This window comes from Tachyglossus aculeatus (assembly GCF_015852505.1).
Source record: "Tachyglossus aculeatus isolate mTacAcu1 chromosome 12 unlocalized genomic scaffold, mTacAcu1.pri SUPER_6_unloc_3, whole genome shotgun sequence".
Classification (NCBI taxonomy): Eukaryota; Metazoa; Chordata; class Mammalia; order Monotremata; family Tachyglossidae; genus Tachyglossus; species Tachyglossus aculeatus.
In genome coordinates, this window is record NW_024044830.1 from 2,490,140 (window position 1) to 2,512,063 (window position 21,924).

Sequence of the window (21,924 nt, forward strand, 5' to 3'; positions counted from 1 at the left end):
AGGGGTGGGAGCCGTCAGGATCTTCCCTCCCTCTCTCTTTAATCTCTGGATGCCTGCGCTGTCCCCTCAGACGACGGCCGGGTTATTTCCTGGGGTATTCCCCGTGGGAGGACAGGCTCGGGGCTCCTCTCAGACAGCTGACCATCCGGGAATCTAGGGAAGGCCGGAATGGTGGGCTCTCTGTGGTCCCGATCCCCACAACCTAAATGACTGTCGAGTCCCACGTGGTTCTTGGACACCTTCCTTGAGCAACCTAAATGGAGTCTTCATCTGTTTTCCATGAATAGTAATAGCTTTCTGTTTAAATTCTGGGGATATGAGATATTTCGTGGTAGGGAGAATAGGGACCCTAGCCCATTTGGTTAGTCACGGTTGAATGCAATATTCAGATTGACTTGGAAAAAAAAATGAAGAAAAGGACCCCAAGATCTCATTCCAGTTCTGCCACTGAATGGCTGTGTGTCACAGGCATCTGTAACATTTTTGAAAAGTGTAAGCTCCTTGTGTGCTAAGACTGTACCTTGGCCTTCTGTTGTACTTCAATTTGATTGATTGATTGACTGAATTAATACTTAAATATTGAAGTATATTGTATAATAAATAGTAATAGTAGCAACAGTAAACTTTGGAAGAGAAATCATAATGATATTTATTGAGTGACAACTGAGCATTAAGTGCTTGGAAAAAGTCAACCTGTACACCTGCTCTTGGCTTCTGGAATAGATTTAAGGATCAAAATTAAGTCGAAAACACCCTTCTGCAGCTACCTCTTCCATTGTATTAAATGGTATTTGTGAAGCACTTACTATGTACCAGGTACTGTATTAACCAATGGGGTAGAAACAAGGTAATCAGGTTGAACACAGTCCATGTCCCACATGGGCCCACATTATACATCCCCATTTTACAGATGAAGGCCCTGAGGCCCTGAGAAGAGACGTCACTTTCCCAAGATCACAGAGCAGACAAGTGGCAGAGTCAGGATTGGAACCCAGGTCTTTCTGACTCCCAGTCCCATGCTCTACCCTCTGCTGGTGGTGAATAATGGGGGTGAATCCAAGGGCATGGGAACTAGATTTAAATACCAGTCAAAAACAGCTGGATAAAAACTCTTCTACCAAACGAGTCAAAGCCACTGATAATAGGCAGCATGCAGCCAGGAAAAGGCTGTAACGACAAATGCTCAGATCTTTGCAGGCTGCCCAAGTCTGTCTAGAGTCAGTCCTTTGGGAGAGAAATAGCAGCTTCAGAGCATGAAATGAAATTTTCTATCTCCGGTGAAAAGACTCCCAACCGGGACCCTCCCCATCGCCATCTTCATGTCCCTGATCCTCAAGCTGTAGATGAGGTGGTTCAGGGCCGGGGGTATCACGGTGTAGAAAACGGACACCAGCAGGTCCAGCCGGAAGGAGGAGCTGGAAGTCGGCTTTAAGTGGGCAAAGGCGGCAGTGGAGAAGAAAACGGCGATGACGACAAGGTGGGGACAGACAGGTGAAGAACGCTTTAGCCCGATCCTCAGTGGCAAGCATCTTCAGCATGGCCCGGAAGATGTTCATGTATGAGACCACGATGGAGACGAATCAGAAGACACTGAAACAGGCACGAGTGGCTACAGTCACATTGAAGGTTGCATACGTTTTAGAGCAGGAAAGTTTTATTACCGAGAGGACGTCGTAGAAAAGCTGAGTGATCACATGGGATCTGCAAAAAGGCAGGGAGAATGTCACAGCTGAAACGAAGATCCCTAACATTGCCCCGGTAAGCCAGGACCCGACTGCCATCTCAAGGCAGGTCCTGTGGCTCATGATAACCTCGGATTACAGAGCACTGCAGATGGCCAAGTATCGGCCATAGGACATCACTGTGAGCATGGAGAACTCTGTGCCGGCAAGAAGAATCAGGAAAATGACCTGCAAAAAGCAGCTCAGGAAAAAGATTTCCCTACGGTCGGTCAGGGAGTTGAAGATGGATTTGGGGACGGTGAAGGAGATACAGCAGAGGTCCAGGACGGACAGGGTCCTGAGGAAGAAGTACATGGGAGTGTGGAGGCGCTGGTAGACGACGGTGATGATGACAATGAGGAGATTCCCTGTCAGGGCCGCCAAGTTGACTAGGAAGAACAGCGCATTGTGTACCAGCTGCAGCCCCTGGACCTTCAAAGCACCCAGCAGGAGGACTCCTCTGACCTGAAGACGATGGGCATTTGTGGGAGGCAGCATGTGATGAGGGAAGAGTCAGAGTACATTGATGGGTTGAGAGATGACACTGACAGGACATTTGCTAGTGATTCTCTAAGAAGAGGAGACAGTTACTGAATTCAAAATTATCTTTGATTTCCTTATCCCTGCCATGGGTTCTAATCCCAGCTCCGCCACTTGTCAGCTGTGTGATTTTGGGCAAGTCACTTAACTTCTCTGTGCCTCAGTTACCTCATATGTAAAATGCGGATTAAGACTGTGAGCCCCACGTGGGACAACCTGACCGCCTTGTATCCTCCCCAGTGCTTAGAACAGTGCTTTGTACGTAGTAAGCGATTAACAAATGCCATTATCATTATTATTATTATTATATGGTCCAGATTTTCACATTATTTTGGTCTATTTAAAGGGAACTCCTGAGATTGTCTTCCCCCGCCACCCCAACAGAGTTGGTAGACACATTCCCTGCCCACATCGAGTTTACAGTCTGGCGGGAGGGAGATCTTTTCCTATCTTCGTCTTCAACCCTACCCACTGCCTGAACTTGTTCGCGGCTTCCACTACCCAATAATTTCTGTGCACGTGCACCCACGCGCGCGCGCGCACACACACACACACACAGACACACACACACACACATTTACACGTATATTCATTCATTCATTCAATCGTATTTATTGAGAGCTTACTGTGTGCAGAGCACTGCACTAAGCGCATGGGAAGTACAAGTTAGCAACATATAGAGACGGTCCCTACCCAACAGCGGGCTCACAGTCTAGAAGGGGGAGACAGACAACGAAACAAAACAAAACATATTAACAAAATAAAATGAATAGAATAGTATATAGAAACATATACAAACACATACAGCTTCTACCACAGGGAACCTGATTGCAGCATCTCCTGTAAGGTGGAAAATGAGTTCGTTCAGTCATAGTTATTGTGCACTTTCTGTGTGCAGAGCACTGTACTAAATGCTGGGGAGAATAAAATAAAATGATAAAGAGAAACAGTCCCAGCCCACAACTAGCTTACAGTTTAGAGGAATAACAGATTGTAGTTGGGTTGACTTGAATGAATGTCTGATCACTGGGTATAATAACTCTCCTAATCATTATCTGTTTTCTTCAACCAACCCTCCAAAAAGAACGTTTTTACCGTGACTTGCTTTCGACGCTTCATTCTCCCACCTCTGGCCCCCCACCATTCCTTTGGCCTGGAAATCCACCCTTTTCAATTCCCCAGCCCGAAGATATCCGTCCCTCAAAAACACTCTGGAATTCCACCTTCTCAAGGTGGATTTAGCTAATTTACTTCTTCCCACCATCTGTCAGTGACCATCTCAATCAGTGACCATCTCAAGACTAAATGCATCCGCAGACTTTCAGGATATTGCTGCTGAAGGTAAGAATCATTACTCTAGACTGTAAGCTTCTTGAGGAAACATGTCTACCAACTCATTCATATGGTATGCCTCCAAGCCTTTAGTACAGTGGTCTGTACACAGTAAGCGCTCAATAAATGTCTCTGATTGGTTAACTGATTAATGTCTGCTTCACCCATAGACGCCGAGCTCCTTGTGGGCAGGAAACATGTCTACCAACTCTTTTATAGGGTACTCTGCTCAGCACTAAGAATAGCTCTCTGCACACATCAAGCACTCAAAAATACGAAAATTAAGCACTAATAATTATAATAATAATAACAATAATGATAGCATTTGTTAAGTGCTTACTATGTGCCAGGCACTGTTCTAAGCGGTGGGGGAGATAGAAGGTAATCAGGTTGTCCCAACTGGGAATCACAGTCTTAATCCCTTTTTTACAGATGAGGTAGCAGAGGCACAGAGAAGTGAAGTGACTTTCCCAAAGTGACACGGCTGACAGGTGGAGGAGCTTGGACTAGAACCCACGACCTCTGACTCCTATGCCCCTGCTCTTTCCGCTTAAGCCAGGCTGCTTCTCATCCACATATCGATTGTTCCATACTTTTTTCCTCCCAGTTGTAAATGACATTTTGCCTATCTAGCCTATTAGATTGGGAAGTCTTTGAGGGCAGGGATCATGCCTTTTACCTCTTTTTTACAGTATTACTTAAACTCTCATTATATGGCGGGCACTGTACTAAGCTCTGGGGCAAATACAAGAAAATTGGGTGGATCACAGTCCCAGTCCCACACAGAGATAATAGTCTCAGTATCAATTTTACAGATGAAGGAACTGAGGCACAGAGAAGCCAAGTGGCTTGCCCCAAATCATCCAGAAGGGAAACATCTTAGACCAGTGGAAAGAGGGTGGGCCTGGGCTCTATTTCCAGCTCTGTCAATTGCTTGCTATGTGACCTTAGGCAAATCACTTATCTACTCTGTGCCTCATTTCTCCTTTTCTCCCTCCTGCTCAGACCGTGAGTTCCATGAGGAACAGGAATTGTGTCTAATCTGATTAACTTGCCCGGTATATAGAACAATGTTTGACACATAGTAACTTCATAACAAATACCATTAAAAATAAAAAGAGGGGGAGCCTTTATTAAAACCCAAGTCTACTGACTGCTAGCTTATGCTCAATCTGCAAGACCGTACTGCTTCTCTCTTGCATCCTCCCAAGATTTGGTAGGGGAACTCCTGTGAGGAGGAATTGGTGATGAACCATCTGGCTGGATCACGGCAGCTCGTCCCCACAGTGTATGAGTCCCCATAGAGATGAGTATCTGGTGATGACACTGGTCTGCAGGGTTCCCATGGCAACAGCATTCTAACAGTTCCCGCTGTTAGTGACCATCTGGTCAACGGGTGGGCGCTTCAACTTCTTTTTTTTTTCTTCACTGGTACCTACGCGCTGTGTGCCAGGCACTGTACTAAGTCCTGGGATTTAATACAAGCTCATCAGGTTGGACACAGTCCCTGTCCCTCATGGGGCACACAGTCTCAATCCCCATTTTACAGACGAAGGAACTGAAGACCAGAGAAGTGAAGAGACTTGCCCAAGGTCATACAGCAGAAAGGTACAGAGACGACATTAAAACCCAGGTCATTCTGACTCCCAGTTCCAAGCTCTATCGACTAGGCCATGCTGCTTGCCTCAGTGTCATGTTGTTCATGACCTGACAATCAGTCGACCATTTAATCAGCTGTATTTTCTAACGTCTTCTGATTGCAAATCTAGAAAGAACGACAACTGACGCAGAATCCATCCTAAGACCGTCCCCCGGGCTGGCCTGGGGGATCAAGCCAGAGAAGCAGCATGAGAAGCTGCATAGCTTAGTGACAAGAGCCGGGGCTTGTGAGTCAGAGGATGTGGGTTCTAATCACGGCTCTGCCACGTGTTTGCTGTGTGAACTTGGACAAGCCACTTACTTTCTCTGTGCCTGAGTTACCTCATCTGGAAAATGGAGATTAAAACTGTGAATTCCATGTGGGACAACGCAATTATGTTTTATCTACCCCAACGCTTAGAACAGTGCTTGACACATAGCAAGTGCTTAACAAATTCAATTATTATTATTGCTATTATTATTATTATCAGTTTGGGAGGGACTGAGGGTTTCTAAGAACGGGGTGATGGGAAGGAATCACTGATACTGAGTGGGTGTACACGATGGGAAGATCCCTGGATTGGAAGCAGCAAGCTATGAACTGTGTACAAACAGACTCCTATTGGGAAGAACCCAGTAGGAAGGCCCGGGAGTCAGAGGACTTGGCTTCTAATCCCAACTCTACCATTTGTAGGCTGCATTTAATTTTTCTATGCCTCAGTTTTCTCAATAGTAAAATGATGATTCGACACCTTTTTTCCCTCCTACTTAGTCTGTGAATCCTTCGTGGGACACGGCTGTATTCTATCAGATTGTCCTGAATCTCCCCCAGCACTTAATACATTGCTAGAACGTTGTAAGCACTTAATACATATTAAGAGCATTATTTTTGGTTGAGGAGACTGAGACTAAAATGAATAGGGTATAGGAGAGGTCAGAGAACATAAAGATATGGACATAACTGCTGTGAACTTTTTTTCGGTGGTTTTAGAGTTAAACAACCTTTATACATACATTCATCCATTTAGTGGAGATAGAATTAGCCTGGTAGACAAAAGGACCTGAATTCTAATCCTGTCCCCGCCTCTTGTCTTCTGTATAACCTAGGGCGAGTAACTTACCTTCTCTGTGCTTCAGTTATCTCATCTATAAATTGGGGATTATGACTGAAAGCAACATGTGGGACATAGACTGTGTCCAACCTGATTATCTTGTATCCACCCCAGTGCTTAGTACAGTATCTGGAATATAATAAGTACATAAAAATACCGTAAGACAAACAACAAAAATAAAATCCACAAATACATCAAATTCAATTTGCTCAATATCTGCATTCACACGCGGACTCACAGAAACAGAAGAATGCATCATTCAGCGTGGTTCAGTGGAAAGAGCACAGGCTTTGGAGTCAGAGGTCATGGGTTCAACCCCCGGCTCTGCCAACTGTCAGCTGTGTGACTTTGGGCAAGTCAATTAACTTCTCTGGGCCTAAGTTACCTCAGGTAGCCCCCCGTGGGACAACCTGATCACCTTGTAACCTCCTCAGTGCTTTGCACATAGGAAGCGCTTAACAATTACTATTATTTTTATTTTTATTATTATTATTATTATTATTATTATTATTATTATTATTATTATTATTATTATTATCCCTAAAGCATCGCTCAGCCTACATCTTCTCCTCTCCTCAACCTTCACTCAGGACAAGTTGTGTCTTTTCATAAGCAGCAAAAACTCACAATCGGCTTGAAGGCTTTCTGTCGTATGACTGCACTTCATTCCTGTCTATCGTTCATCCCGTCTTCTCAGATCTCAAAGCAACTTTCTAGTTGTTACTCACAATCGACTCTCCCATTTCCATCCTAACCTGGAACACCCTCTCTTATCCACTCAAAATCATATAGAGGACAGGTCTTCCCGAATTGTGAGCACTGCTAAAATCACCCCCTCCTCCAACGAGCTTCCCCATTCATTCCCAGCCCTCTAAATCCACTTCACCTAAATCAAGCACAATTCAACTCATTTCCATCCTCATTTAGTGGAAAAAGCATGGGCCCAGGAGTGTTCTTCCTGACTGTGAGCTCCTCGTAGGTAGCATACACATCTACCAGCTCTGTTTTATTGTACTCTCCCAAGCTTAGCTTAGTGCTACTCAGAGGCCTTGGGTTCTAATCCTGACTCTCTCCTTTTGCTGCAGTGGGACCTTGGTCAAGTTGCTTCACTTCTCTGGGCCTCTGTTTCCTTTTCAGTAAAATGGCCCGCAATAATTGCATATTCATCTTTCATTTGTTCTTTCCTTCTAGAAGAGGCAGGGAATGTGTCTGTTATGGTGTTCTAAAGTGGATAGAACACAGGCTTTGGAGTCAGAAGAAGTCAGAAGGACCTGGGTTCTAATTCCGGCTCTGCCTCATGTCTGCTGTGTGACCATGGTCGTTTAACGTCTCTGAACCTCAGTTACCTCATCTGTAAAATGGAGGTTAAGACTGTGAGCCCCATGTGGAACAAGGACTGTGCTTAACTTGTATCCACCCCAGCGCTAAGGAAAGTGCTTGGGACATAGTAAGAGCTTAACAAATACTACTACTATTATTATTACACTCCAAGTCTTAGTGTGTACAATAAGCTCTCAATAAATATGATTCGAGATTACTTGATTGATAGTAAATTATATAGTGTCAACGTAGCCCAGACAGCTGGAAAGCCCATGAAGGCAGGGATTCCAACCTTCCTTGCTATTTGTTTTCTCCCAATATTTGTGAAAATGTCTTACAGGGAGGAATTGTTAATAGTGCCAGTGGCGGTCCTAGGCTGGTCACACTCTCTCAGCCCTTCATGTCATTTACCATCTGCAAGGGATTCTGGGACCCAGGAAAGCCCAGAGTGCTGTCACAGTGCTGGGGCACGTTAGCCTGGCGGGTAGTTGGCATGGTAGCAGCATAGAAAGTGGAAAGAGCACGGGCTTGGGAGCCAGAGGTCATAGGCTCTAATCTCGGCTCTGCCACTTGTTAGCTGTGTGACTTTGGGCAAGTCACTTAACTTCTCTGGCCTCAGTTACCTAATCTGTAAAATGGGGATTAAGAATGTGAGCCCCAAGTGGGACAAGCTGGTCACCTTGTAACCCGCCCAGCGCTTAGAACAGTGCTTTGCGTATAGTAAGTGCTGAACAAATGCCATCATTATTATGGTCGCGAGGTTTGAGGAGGAAGGAGTAGAGGTGTGTGATTGTTGGGGGTTACTGAACTGGGAATCACCTCCCCTCCTGCTAGCATCATTGCCCCGCTGGGAGCTGTGGCCCTGGTCCGAACCCCAACTTAGGCCCCAGACTGGCTCCATCACTTCCATCCTCATCTTCGTTCCCCCATCGTCTCCATCCCACTCACCCTGGTTCATCCTCATCAGGGCAGCGTTGGCCTGGGGGTCGCTGACCGCTGCAGAGCTGGGCTTGTCCCCCCTTTCACCTCAGACTCCTAGGTTCGGTCAGCAAGAAAGGAACATAGAGGAGCCCTTGCTCCCTCTCCGCTCTCTCTCAGACCCTGAGAAGCTCTCCAGATGGGCTCCGATCCTGTAGATAAAGCAGGAGCTTCTCCGAGGGGGTGTCTGGAGGATGGCTCGGGGACCTGCCGAGGGATCTCAGGGCCTGGACAAGCCAAGCACCCTCTGGTCATGTGGTTTCTGCAGCTGCTGGGAGACCGGTGCACGCCCCTGCAGCATCAGCGATGGTGCCGGCCCTCGGGGTTCCCGTGGAAACAGGGGTAGCTGCATCCCAGCGTCCCAACGGTTCCCGTTTTCAACGACAGTCTTTAGACACTGTGAATGGTTTCACCTTTGTCTAATTCGCAACCTGAAGCACTCAGTCTCTCAGTCAATCCGTTGAAGGTCTGTTCATACTAACTATATAAACTATACTGAATCAAGCGTTCATCCACTTTCTCATCTTTCCCTTCTCTCTTTCCTCCTCTACATAGCTTATCATCATCATCATCAATCGTATTTTTTGAGCGCTTACCGTGTGCAGAGCACTGTACTAAGCGCCTGGGAAGTACAAATTGGCAACATATAGAGACAGTCCCTACCCAACAGTGGGTTCACAGTCTAAAAGGGGGAGACAAAACCAAACATACTAACAAAATAAAATAAATAGAATAGATATGTACAAGCAAAATAAATAAATAAATAAATAGAGTAATAAATATGTACAAACATATATACATATATACAGGTGCTGTGGGGAAGGGAAGGAGGTAAGATGGGGTGATGGAGAGGGGGACGAGGAGGAGAGGAAGGAAGGAGCTAAGTCTGGGAAGGCCTCCTGGAGGAGGTGAGCTCTCAGTAGGGCCTTGAAGGGAGGAAGAGAGCGAGCTTGGCGGATGGGCAGAGGGAGGGCATTCCAGGCCCGGGGGATGACGTGGTCCGGGGGTCGATGGCGGAACAGGCGAGAATGAGGTACGGTGAGGAGATTAGCGGCGGAGGAGCAGAGGGTGCGGGGTGGGCTGTAGAAGGAGAGAAGGGAGGTGAGGTAGGAGGGGGCGAGGTGATGGAGAGCCTTGAAGCCCAGGGTGAGGAGTTTCTGCCTGATGCGCAAGATTGATTGGTAGCCACTGGAGAGTTTTGAGGAGGGGAGTAATGTGCCCAGAGCGTTTCTGGACAAAGATAATCGGGGCAGCAGCATGAAGTATGGATTGAAGTGGGGAGAGACACGAGGATGGGAGATCAGAGAGAAGGCTGATGCAGTAGTCCAGACGGGATAGGATGAGATCTTGAATGAGCAGGGTAGCGGTATGGATGGAGAGGAAAGGGCGGATCTTGGCAATGTTGCGGAGCTGAGACCGGCAGGTTTTGGTGACGGCTTGGATGTGAGGGGTGAATGAGAGAGCGGAGTCGAGGATGACACCAAGGTTGAGGGCTTGTGAGACGGGAAGGATGGTAGTGCCGTCAACAGAGATGGGAAAGTCAGGGAGAGGGCAAGGTTTAGAAGGGAAGACAAGGAGTTCAGTTTTCGACATGTTGAGCTTTAGGTGGCGAGCAGACATCCAGATGGAGATGTCCTGAAGGCAGGAGGAGATGCGAGCCTGGAGAGAGGGGGAGAGAGCAGGGGCAGAGATGTAGATCTGGGTGTCATCAGAGTAGAGATGATAGTTGAACCCGTGGGAGCGAATGCGGTCACCAAGCGAGTGCATGTAGATTGAGAACAGAAGGGGACCAAGTACCGAACCTTGGGGAACCCCCACAGTAAGAGGATGGGAGGGGGAGGAGGAGCCTGCAAAAGAGACTGAGAATGAACGACCGGAGAGATAAGAGGAGAACCAGGAGAGGACGGAGTCTGTGAAGCCAAGGTCGGATAAAGTGTTGAGGAGAAGGGGGTGGTCCACAGTGTCGAAGTCAGCTGAGATGTCGAGGAGGATTAGGACAGAGTATGAGCCGTTGGATTTGACAAGCAGGAGGTCATTGGTGACCTTTGAGAGGGCAGTTTCCGTGGAATGTAGGGGACGGAAGCCAGACTGGAGGGGGTCGAAGAGAGAGTTGGTGTTGAGGAATTCTAGGCAGCTCGTGTAGACAACTCGTTCAAGGATTTTGGAAAGGAATGGTTGGATGGATATGGGGCGATAACTACAAGGTGAGGTGGGGTCAAGGGAGGGTTTTTTTTTAGGATGGGAGAGACATGGGTATGTTTGAAGGCAGAGGGGAAGGAACCAGTGGAGAGTGAGCGGTTGAAGATGGAAGTTAAGGAGAGGAGAAGGGATGAAGCGAGAGATTTCATGAGATGAGAGGGAATGGGGTCAGAAGCACAGGTGGCCGGAGTAGCACTTGAGAAGAGGGAGGAGAGCTCCTCTGAGGATACTGCTGGGAAGGATCGGAGAGTTAGCAGAGAGTGTTGAGAGCCGGGGGGTTGGACAAGGGGGGGAAGAGACTTTGGGGAGGTCGGACCTGATGGATTTAATTTTGTTAATGAAGTAGCAGGCCAGATCGTTGGGGGTGAGGGAAGGAGGAGGGGGAGGAACCGGGGGCCTGAGAAGGGAGTTGAATGTACGGAAGAGCTGACGGGGATGATGGGCATGGGTATCAATAAGGGAGGAGAAATAGTTCTGTCTGGCAGAAGAGAGGGCTGAGTTAATGCAGGAAAGGATAAACTTGAAGTGAACGAGGTTGGCATGGTGTTTAGACTTTCGCCAGTAGCGTTCGACAGCTCGAGCATAAGAGCGAAGGATACGGACAGTGGCAGTGATCCAGGGCTGTGGGTTAGTGGTACGAGAGCGGCGAAAGGAAAGGGGAGCGAGTGAGTCTAGCTGAGTAGAAAGGGTAGAGTTGAGACCAGCAATCTGATCATCAAGATTGGGTAGAGAGGAGAGGGAGGCGAGGTGAGCTGTGAGGCGCTCAGAAAGATGGATGGGGTCAAGATAGCGGAGATCTCTGTGAGGGAGCAATATGGATTTACAAGGGAAAGTATTGTGAGTGAGGAGGCAGGTGAGAAGATTATGATCAGAGAGAGGGATTTCAGAGTTGGTAAGGGTGGACACAGTGCAGCGGTAGGGGATGATGAGGTCTAGGGTATGATCAAGTTGGTGAGTGGGTGAGGTGGGGTGGAGGAAGAGGTTGGCAGCGTCAAGGATAGGTAGAAGGCAGGCGGCAGAGGCGTCGTCAGGGATATCCATGTGGATATTGAAGTCTCCAAGGGTCAGAGTGGGCATAGAGAAGGAGAGAAGGAAAGTGAGGAAGGGGTCAAAGTCGTTAAAGAATTTGGAAGTGGGGCCGGAAGGGCGGTAGATGGCGGCTACAAGAATCTGGAGGGGGTGGTAGAGGCGAATAATGTGGGCTTCAAAGGAAGGGAAGGAAAGGGAAGGGGGAGGAGGGATAGTGTGAAACCGACATTGGGGGGCGAGAAGGAAACCGACACCTCCTCCTTTTCCGGTGAGTCTGGGGGAGTGGGAGAAGAAGAGGCCTGCACTGGAGAGAGCAGCAAAAGAGACCTTGTCTTCCGGAGACAACCATGTTTCAGTTAGGGCGAGGAGGAGTAGAGAGCTGGAAAGGAATAGGTCCAGGTTGAAAGGGATCTTACTTAAAATGGAGCGGGCGTTCCAGAGGCCACACTTGGCAGCAGTTGTCGAGGGAAAGGTGGGAGGGGGCAGGATGCGAGGGGTGGGGAGGGTTTGGATTGGGATGAGTTGGCGGGGACCTGGGCGGGGAGAGTGGGAAGGGGGTGGCGATGGGAAAGGAGAACTGGGATGTGGTGGGGGCGGGGAGAAGGGGAGGGAGGGGGCTGGGAGGGAGGAGTGGAGGACTGGCGCTGGTACAGAGGGATCCTTGGTAAGTGGTGAGGGGGAGTGGTCTTGGTGGGGGAGAGGAAGGGAAAAATCTTGGTGGGAGAGGGGAAGGGGAAGGTGAGGAATGGTAATGGCAGTTGGGAGCAAGAGAATTGAAAGTTCATAGTGAGGTCAGCATTACAGCGGGAGGTTAGCAATTGAGATGCAGAAGCAATAAAACAGTAGCAATGTTATAAGTATGCGACGGCATCACAGGGTGCAGTTAAGCAATCAATACGCTATGGCAATAATAAAATTGGCAGATAATGATGTCACAGAGAGCAGATACAAACTATTATGTGCTGGGGTAGGGTGGGCCTGTTAAGGGGGGTCAGGGAGCAGAGATACCTGGGGAGAGGAGCGAACAGTCAACTAGCATGGGAGGGCTGAGTAGGTGCGAATGAGGTTGTCGTTAATGTAACATGGTGCTAACAAGGGCCTTTTTCCCGGGGTGCGGGGCGGGGGGGGAGAGATTCAGTCAGGACCGGACTGGGAAGGAGGGGATGGGAGGCACTGTAAAGAAGGTCGCTTAAGTGGGGGGGGTGGAAGCAGGGGGTGTCTATGGGAGCGCTTGGAGGAGGGGAGCCTTCCGGGAGCAGCGGGGGCCACGCGGTGTGATGGCGGGCTGGCGGACCTCTGGGGAACAGAGTCCTGGGTGTCTATGGCGGCGCTCTGAGGTGAGGATGCTTCCGGGAGCAGCAAGGCCGCGCAGTGTGATGGCGGGCGGGCGGGCGGGCCACTCGGGAACGGAGTCCCGGGCGTCTATGACGGCGCTCTGAGGAGAGGATCCTTCCGGGAGCAGCAAGGCCGCGCGCTGTGATGGCGGGCCTCTCGGGAACGGAGTCCCGGGCGTCTATGGCGGCGCTCTGAGGAGAGGATCCTTCCGGGAGCAGCAAGGCCGCGCGGTGTGATGGCGGGCAGGCAGGCGGGCCTCTCGGGAATGGAATCCCGGGCGTCTATGGCGGCGCTCTGAGGAGAGGATCCTTCCGGGAGCAGCAAGGCCGCGCGGTGTGATGGCAGGCGGGCGGGCGGGCCTCTCGGGAACGGAATCCCGGGCGTCTATGGCGGCTCTCTGAGGAGAGGATCCTTCCGGGAGCAACAAGGCCGCGCGGTGTGATGGCGGCCGGGCCTCTTGGGAACGGAGTCCCGGGCGTCTATGGCGGCGCTTTGAGGAGAGGGTCCTTGCGGGAGCAGCGGGGGCCACGCGGTGTGATGGCGGGCGGGCAGGTGGGCCTCTCGGTAACGGAGTCCCGGGCGTCTATGGCGGCGCTCTGAGGAGAGGATCCTTCCGGAAGCAGCAAGGCCGCGCGGTGTGATGGCGGGCGGGCCTCTCGGGAATGGAGTCCCGGACGTCTATGGCGGCGCTCTGAAGAGAGGATCATTCCGGGAGCAGCGGGGGCCACGCGGTGTGATGGCGGGCGGGCGGGGGGCCATGTGTCTATCTCCCACATTAGATCGTAATCTCCTGGAGAGGAGGAACAATACAATTTTATCTCCTTTCACCTCTCCTGAGAGCTTACTACAGTACTTTGCACCCAGCATGTGGTCAGTAAATACCACTGATAATAATAATAGTAATAATTACGGTCTTTGTTAAGTGCTTACCATGTGCAAAGCACCCTTCTAAGTGCTGGAGTAGATACAAGGTATTCAGGTTGGACACAGTCCCTGTCCCACATGGGGCTCACAGTCTCAATCCCCATTTTACAAATGAGGTAACTGAGTCACAGAAAAGTGAAGTGGCTTGTGCAAGGTCACAGGGCAGAGAAATAGCGGAGTTGGGATTAGAACCCGCGACCTCTGTCTCCCAAGCCCGTGCTCTGGATGGATGGATGGATGGATGGATGGATGGATGGATGGATAGATGAATGGTTGGAAGGATTAATGGATGGAAGGAAGAAAAGACGGATTGACAAGAAAGGATGGAGTTGACAAGAAAGATGGAGCTGCAGTCATCCTTTCTTCCCTTCTCCCATACCACCTCCCATTTCCCAACTTTCATTCCCACCCACAGAGTCTTGCTAAAAAGCATATTATATTTTCATAGTCGTTAGTAATAATGATATCATTATAAATAATAATAATAATAATGGCATTTGTTAAGCACTTACTATGTGCTAAGCACTGTTCTAAACTCTGGGGGAGATACACGGTAATCAGGTTGTTCCACGTGGGGCTCACATTCTTAATCCCCATTTTACATTTGAGGTGACTGAGGCACAGAGAAGTTAAGTGACTTGCCCAAAGTCACACAGATGACAAGTGCCAGCTGTGCTTATTGTATTTATTAGGAGGTTGTGTGCCTAAACTGTTCCACGTGCTGGAGTAGAAATAAAAAATCAGTTCAAACACAATTCCTGTCCCACAGGGACTCAGAGTGTAAGAGCAAGAGAGATTCTAGGGATGTTAAGTCACTGTCCCTAGGTCACACAGCAAGCCAGTAGCAGAGTTGACATCATAACCTGAGACTCAATCAATCAATCAATCAAACAAACATATCTATTGAGCACTTACTCTGAGCCCAGCACTGTACTAAGCACTTGGAAAAGTTCAATATAACAGTTAGTAAACAGTTCCCTGCCCACAGTGAGTTTATAGTCTAGAGCGATTCCCATTCTTTAAGGCCATGATACTTTTTTAAAAAATTCTGGTATTTGTTAAGCACTTGCTATGTGGCAAGCACTATACTAAGCACAGTGGGGTAGATACAAGGTAATCGGGTTGACCCATGTGGGGTACACAGTCTTAATCCCCATTTTACAAATGAAGTAACTGAGGCACGGAGAAGTTACGTGACTTACCTAATGTCACACAGACGACATGTGGCTGAGCAGGGATTAGAACCTCCCCCAAACAGGATTTACTGTACTAAGCACTTGGGAGAGTACAGTTTAACATATTTGGTAAGCACATTCCTTGTCCACTGTGAGTTTACAGTCCAGAAGGACAAACTGGATTATAAGTCATACTTCAGTCTTAGCCGCCTCCCTCCCAGCCTTTGACAATTCATCAACGTCCAGCGTTGTATGTGAACCCTGTGGGACAGCTAAGTATATGGCTAGGTCCAAGGGCACTTTCTCGGTAAAGTGGTGGTGTGAGATTATTTGCACAAGGAAGGAGTCATTTTGTCCCAGAGCAGGGGCTGGATGAATGACCCTTTTAGGATCCTGTGTATGGCGGCCTTCATGTCCGGGTTCCTCAGGCCGCAGATGAGGGGTTTCAGGGCCGGGGGCACCACCGTGTAGAAAGCGGACACCAGCAGGTCCACGATCAAAGAGGATTCTGAGGGCGGCTTTATACAAACAAATAAACCCATAGAGAGGAAAGCAGTGACGACGATGAGGTGAGGCAGGCAAGTGGAGAAGGCTTTGGCCCGGCCCTCGGTGGCCAGCATCCTCAGCACAGCCCCGAAGATGCGCACATATGTGACTGCGATGGAAATGAAGCAGACGACACCTAAGGCTGCCCCAGAAATCACAGTCTCGATGGCGATGTGCTTCTCGGAGGATGTGATCTTCAGCAGCGCAGGGATGTCACAGAAGAACTGGGGGAAGGTGTTGGACGAGCAGAAGGACAGGGAGAACGTCCCAGCTGAACACATTGAGGCAAACAGTCCCGTGATGAGCCAGGAAGCGGCAGCCATCTTCCCAAAGGAACCTCGAGCCCTGACGACCTCGTAGCTCAGAGGGAGGCAGATGGCAGCGTAGCGGTCGTAGGACTTCACCGTGAGGATAGACAGCTCTGAGCCGCCAACCCAGACTACAGATAAGACATGGACGGCACAGCCCGCTAGGGAGATGGATCTCTTGTTGGTCAGGGAGTTCTGGATGTATCTGGGGACGGTAACGGAGATGTAGCAGAGGTCGAGTGCGAACAGGTGCCTGATTTAGAAGGACGTGGGCGTGTGGAGGCGCCGGTTGAAGGCGGTAATGGTGACGATGAGGAGATTTCCCTTCAGGGCTGCCAGGTAGACCAGGAGGAACAGCACCGCCTGGATCAGCTGCAGCTCCCGGACTACGGAGAAACCCAGCAGGAGGTGTTTTCTCACCATGGAGATGTTGGTAGCTGGTAGATGATGATGACTCCCTCCAAAGAACAGAGACCTTGATGAGGTGAAGAAGTCAACAGGAATTTTGCTGGTGGGTCTATGGAAGGAGAAGCTTATGGTATATTGGAAGAGAGTTATCAATTACAAAATGACCTAGAAACTTGGTAAAAGCCTTCCACGTAACTAGGATCCACGTAACTAGGAGGGAATTCCAAAGGAGGACTGATACCATAATTCTCCTAGTGGGGACAACAAAATGACAAAGATATAAGATGGGAAAGCAGTCATGGTAATAATAGCAGTAATAACAGCAAAAGCCCTTCTAGAAGTTGTATCAGTCAATCAAGCAATTGGGAAATAGTATTTTTGATCATTTATTGTATGCAGAGCACTGTACCAAGTACTTGGGAGAATAAAACGTGACAGAGTTGGTAGACGTGTTCCCTCCCCACAACAACCTTACAGTCTAAAGGGGTATAAAGATGTTAATATAAAACAGATTACGGATATGTAAAGAGACTGTAAGCTCATTCTGGGTAGGGAGTGTGTGTTACACTGTTATATTGTACTCTCCCAAGCACGTAGTATAGTGCTCTACACACAGAGCTCTGCTCTGAGTTCACTAAATATTCATTAATTCAGTCGTATTTATTGAGTGCTTACTGTGTGCAGAGCACTGTACTAAGCTGATTGACTGACTGGTAATAGTAATAACAGTGTTTATTGAGTCCTCCGTGGACACAAAAAGCAAGAATATACCAACCCTACAAGGCACCCTGAAGCACAGAAATTCATTTTCACCCACAAAATTACAGCTAAACATACATGTATCCAAACACATAATGCCCTCACATGTATTCCTGCTCACTCACAGGCCGGGGTTCTCCCACACATGGACAGTCGCACAGATTCAATCGTATTTATTGAGCGCTTACTTTTGGCAAAGCACTGTGCTAATCACTTGGGAGAGTAACATACAAGCAAGTAGGTAGACGCATACACCCATAAGCGTATCTAATCACTCATTTAGCTCTTCTGTGACCCCCAAACGTGTTCACTAGGGTGAAACAGAGAACATTTCCCACTGTTCCCTACCAAGATGTACCCCTTCCCTAAAGTCTGGGATTTGTCCCATAATTCTCCTACCCTGCCCTAAGCTCGTGTACACACACACACACACACACACACACACACACACACACACACACACACACCTGCATGTTGTCCAGGGAATCCGATTGCAGCTGTCTTAATACGAGGAAAATGAACTGCAGAGTGAAGTCTGGTTAAATAGGGAAGGGTCTGACGTGGGACCCCAATTACATATGTCAACTCGGTCTTGGCAAAGTGCTGGGAGAAATTAATAATTGATGGTATTTACTGAGCGCTTACTGTGTTTGGAGCAGTGGACTAAAGTGTTAAGTCTGTTAGAGAAGCAGCGTGGCTCAGTGGAGAGAGCACAGGCTTTAGAGTCATAGTTCATGGGTTCAAATACCGGCTCCGCCAAGTGTCAGCTGTGTGACTTTGGACAAGTCACTTGACTTCTCTGGGCCTCAGTTACCTCATCTGTAAAATGGGGATTAAGACTGAGCCCCCCGTGGGACAACCTGATCACCTTGTATCTCCCCCAGCTCTTAGAACAGTGCTTTGCACATAGTAAGCGCTTAACAAATACCAACATTATTATTATTATTAAGGAGAGGACAATCCAACAGAGTTGGTAGATATGTTCCCTGCCCATAAGAAGCTGACAGTCTAGGGGGATGGAAGGAAGATGGGGCGTTGATGAAGGGGCGACGAAGAGATGATGGAGGGATGACAGAGGGCCGGGAGAGGGCCGATGAAGGGCTGTCAGCGAGATGATGTAGGAGCTGTCCTAGAACAAACAGCAGGTAAGTGCTGGTCCAGGTACAAAGACCATGCGACTAAGAACCTCAGCGGAGGAAGTAATTGCAGTACTAGTGGCTTGTGCTGTGGTACCTACCACTGTTTCGTCCCCGCTGAAGCCTGGTTTCTTCTCCTGCAAACCCGCTTGCAATGCAGCCCTGATCCGAACTTCAACCTGGGGGCCGAGTGCAAGATTCTCCATAGACTCACTACGGGCTGCTGGCCTCTCTGCGCCCCTCCATACCCACCCCAGCGCACACTCACCAGGGCAGCGTGGGGCTGGGGGCCGCCGACCTCTGCCATGCTGGGCTGGTCCCCTGTTTCCCCTCGGATTCCTGGGTTCAGTCAGCCAAGGAGGCACAACGAGGAGCCCTCATCCCCTCTCCACTCTCCCGCGGACACTGGGATGCTTCTCCAGACAGACCCCATCCCCAAAGATAAAGCTGGCACAACTCTGAGGGGAATCCCTGGAGGACAGGATCAGGGCCCTACCCAGGGACCTCGGGGACCAGGAGACAAGAGAACCCTCTGGTCACGTGGTTCTTCGTCCTTGAAACTGGTCTACAGGATGAAATATTGTCTCAGACGTTTTTCCGCCGTCTGACTCCTTGTTTTCAGTTTCTCAGTTTCTGCTTTCCATTCAGTAGCTGTTTGAGTAATCTGCTGATGCTCATTTTCCTTTCATCACTCACTCACTCAATCAATCGATAGTATTTATTGCATGTTTACGGTGTGTAGAACTCTGATCACCACCCCACATAGTAGTGTTCAGGTGATTATAACATTGATGGTTGGAGACTTACTACTTTTCAGAACTTCATTGTTCATGGAATTCGTTAAGCACTTACTATGTGCAAGCACTGTTCTAAGTATAAAACAATCAGGTTCCACACGGGGCTCACAGTCTAAGTCGGGGGAGGAACAGGTATTGAATCCCCATTTTACAGATGAGGAAACTGTGGGATGAGAAATGGAGTGACTTGCCCAAGGTTACATAGCACGGAACTGGCAGAGCTAGGATTACAACTCTGGTCCTCTGACATCTGGGCCATTGCTCCTTCCACTAGGCCATGGTGCTTCGCTGATCTTTTCTTGTAGTTTGAGAGTTAGTGCTGAATAACTCTGAATAACTACCATGTTAGTGGTGCTGGTGGAACTCTGTTTCAGTAGGTGTGGTGCCTGGATGGCTTAGTGGATAGAACATGGGCCCAGACTTCAGAGGACCTGGGTTGTAATCCTAACTCTGACAATTACCTGCTATGTGACCTTGGGCAAGTCACCTCATTCCTCCATCCCTCAGTTGCCTCATCTGTAAAATAGGGACTAAGACCACGAACCGCAGGGGGAACAGGGACTATGTCCAAACATATTAACTTGCATCTACCCAAGTGCTTACTACAGTGCCTGTCACATAGTAAATGCTTAACAAATACCAGTTTGAAAATAACAGCACAAAAAAGCATTGATTATCAATCTGAGTGCCAGTGAAAAAACAAAAATTAATTAATCACACAGGGGAAAATTACTTTTGTTTGAGCCATACCGTGCACATGCACACACACGCGCGCGCGCGCGCACACACACACACACACACACACACACACATTTAGACATGAAACTTTACAGATATGCAAAAATAGGAGCAAGGTACATTCTGCAACGTGGTAATTGGTCAGTGTAAAGTTTAGAAGTTTGAGGTCGGGTTCCAAGGAAGGGAGATGAGTCAATTCAGGAGCTAATCCCCCACTGATGACCATATTTCTCGGGGAAAATTAGTTCCGACTGACAAGGATACGACTTTGAGTGTCACCTTCCATTAAGACTTGTGCCCTCTTTCGAAGGGTGGCCTTCAGCTCAGGAGGCAGAAGACGAATCTAGTCTGACACAGTCTGTCTGTGGAAACGAGGAACTTGTTCTAAATAAGTGTTATACAAGGCGTTCCATTCTTCTGGGGTGGTCTGTTGGTGAAAAACACAAAGATCCAGTCTCTGAAAGATGCTGGGGTCAGTTACTTTGGCCATGTGAACTCCAGCAGGCAAAGAATGGTGATTTCACATCCCCAAGATGGAAGAAATTCTCTGCCTAGCCCTCTCCCCTGGGTGGCCTTCATGTCCCTGTTCCTCTGGCTGTAAAGGAGGGGGTTCAGGGCAGGGGGCACCATGGTGTAGGACACGGACATCAGCAAGTAAAGGACTGAGGGGGAATCTGAGGGTGGCTTCAAGAAAGCATAGAAACAAGTGATTACAAAGAGAATGAAGACGGCGGCCGGCATCCTCAACACGGCCCGGAAGATGCGCGCATATGAGACGATGATAAGAATGAAGTAGACGACGCTTAACACTAACCTTACGGTAATGCTCACGTCAACAGCGTCGTGGTCCTCGGATCAGGTATCTTCACCGGGGAGGTGACGTTGCAGAAAAACTGCTGGACGACTTTGGACCCTTAGAAGGACAGGGAGAAGATCAGAGCTGAAAACAAGATTCCAAACAGGCCCCCACTGAGCCACGAGGCGGCCTCCATCTTCCCACAAGCCACTGTGTCCATGAAGACCTCGTAACGCAGGGGGAGGCAGATGGCGGCATAGCGGTCATAGGACATCACCGTGAGGAGAAATTATTCTGCACCTACAAAAAGAAAATCACCAGACAGACCTGCTGGCACAGCGTAAGAGATTTCTCTACGGTTGGTCAGGGCGTTGTGTTGGAGAGGTAGCAGAGCTCGAAGACAGACAGGTTCCTGAGAAAGAAGTACATGGGGGGGGGGAGGCGCCGGTCGAGGGCTGTGACGGCGACGATAAGGAGATTCCCTGTCAGGGCCACCAGGTAGACCAGGAGGAACAGCGCGGCATGGACCAGCTGCAGTTCCCGGACCTCCGAGAATCCCAGCAGGAGGAATCCCCTCACTGCCATACGGTTGACCATTTCCCAAAGATTGCTGAGACCATATGCAAAAGCACTTAGGAGGAAGATATTTAAGAACCTCAACAGAAAATGAAAGTCAAATCAATCCATCAATAGTATTTAGTGTGCATTTACTTTGTTCAGAGCACTATACTAAGCGATTGGGAGAGTGTAACGTAGAATTGGCAGACATATTTGCTATCGACGAGGAGCGTACAGGCTAGAGGAGGAAATACATTTCAAATATGTACATAAGTGTTGTGGGGATGTGAGTGAGGAGAATAAAGGGTGTAAATCCAAGTGCAAGGGCAGGGCTGAAGGGAGAGGAAGTAGCGAAAATGAGGGCTCAGTTGGGAAGAGCCTCTTGGAGGTGATGTGATTTTATTAAGTCTCTGAAAGTGGGGAGAGCGATGGTCTGTCAGAGTAGACAACGATGCCTAGTAGAAAGAGCAAGGGCTTGGGAGTCAGAAGGACCTAAGTTCCAGTCCTGGCTCTGCCACATGCCTGCTGTGTGACCTTCTGCAAGTCACTTGACTTCTCTGGGCCTCAGTTCCCTC

The 21,924-nt window shown here is 48.9% G+C and overlaps 1 protein-coding gene across 1 annotated transcript; it reads right to left on the minus strand.

Annotated features, from left to right (window-relative positions):
* Positions 1-1,218: 1,218 nt before the first annotated feature.
* LOC119921563 (putative olfactory receptor 14L1) lies at positions 1,219-20,736 on the minus strand. Its single transcript, XM_038741695.1, has 8 exons — positions 20,623-20,736; positions 18,562-18,639; positions 17,346-17,353; positions 16,254-16,410; positions 1,858-2,186; positions 1,636-1,701; positions 1,313-1,529; positions 1,219-1,224 (listed from the first exon to the last, which is right to left on the minus strand). The coding sequence occupies exons 1-8, from the start codon at positions 20,734-20,736 to the stop codon at positions 1,219-1,221; spliced, it is 975 nt and encodes a 324-aa protein (XP_038597623.1).
* Between the last annotated feature and the right edge of the window lie 1,188 nt (positions 20,737-21,924).

What these genes read in the sequence shown, in the direction of transcription:
- LOC119921563 (XM_038741695.1), bottom strand. Translation starts at nt 20,736, where the DNA reads ATGCCGGCCGCCGTCTTCATTCTCTTTGTAATCACTTGTTTCTATGCT. An exon ending in CAGAGCTGTCTATCCTCACG is followed by an intron (nt 2,187 to 16,253) that starts GTGAAGTCCTAC and finishes CATCGTCTTCAG; the next exon opens with GTCAGAGGAGTCCTCCTGCT. An exon ending in AAACTTTCCTGCTCTAAAAC is followed by an intron (nt 1,530 to 1,635) that starts GTATGCAACCTT and finishes GCCATGCTGAAG; the next exon opens with ATGCTTGCCACTGAGGATCG.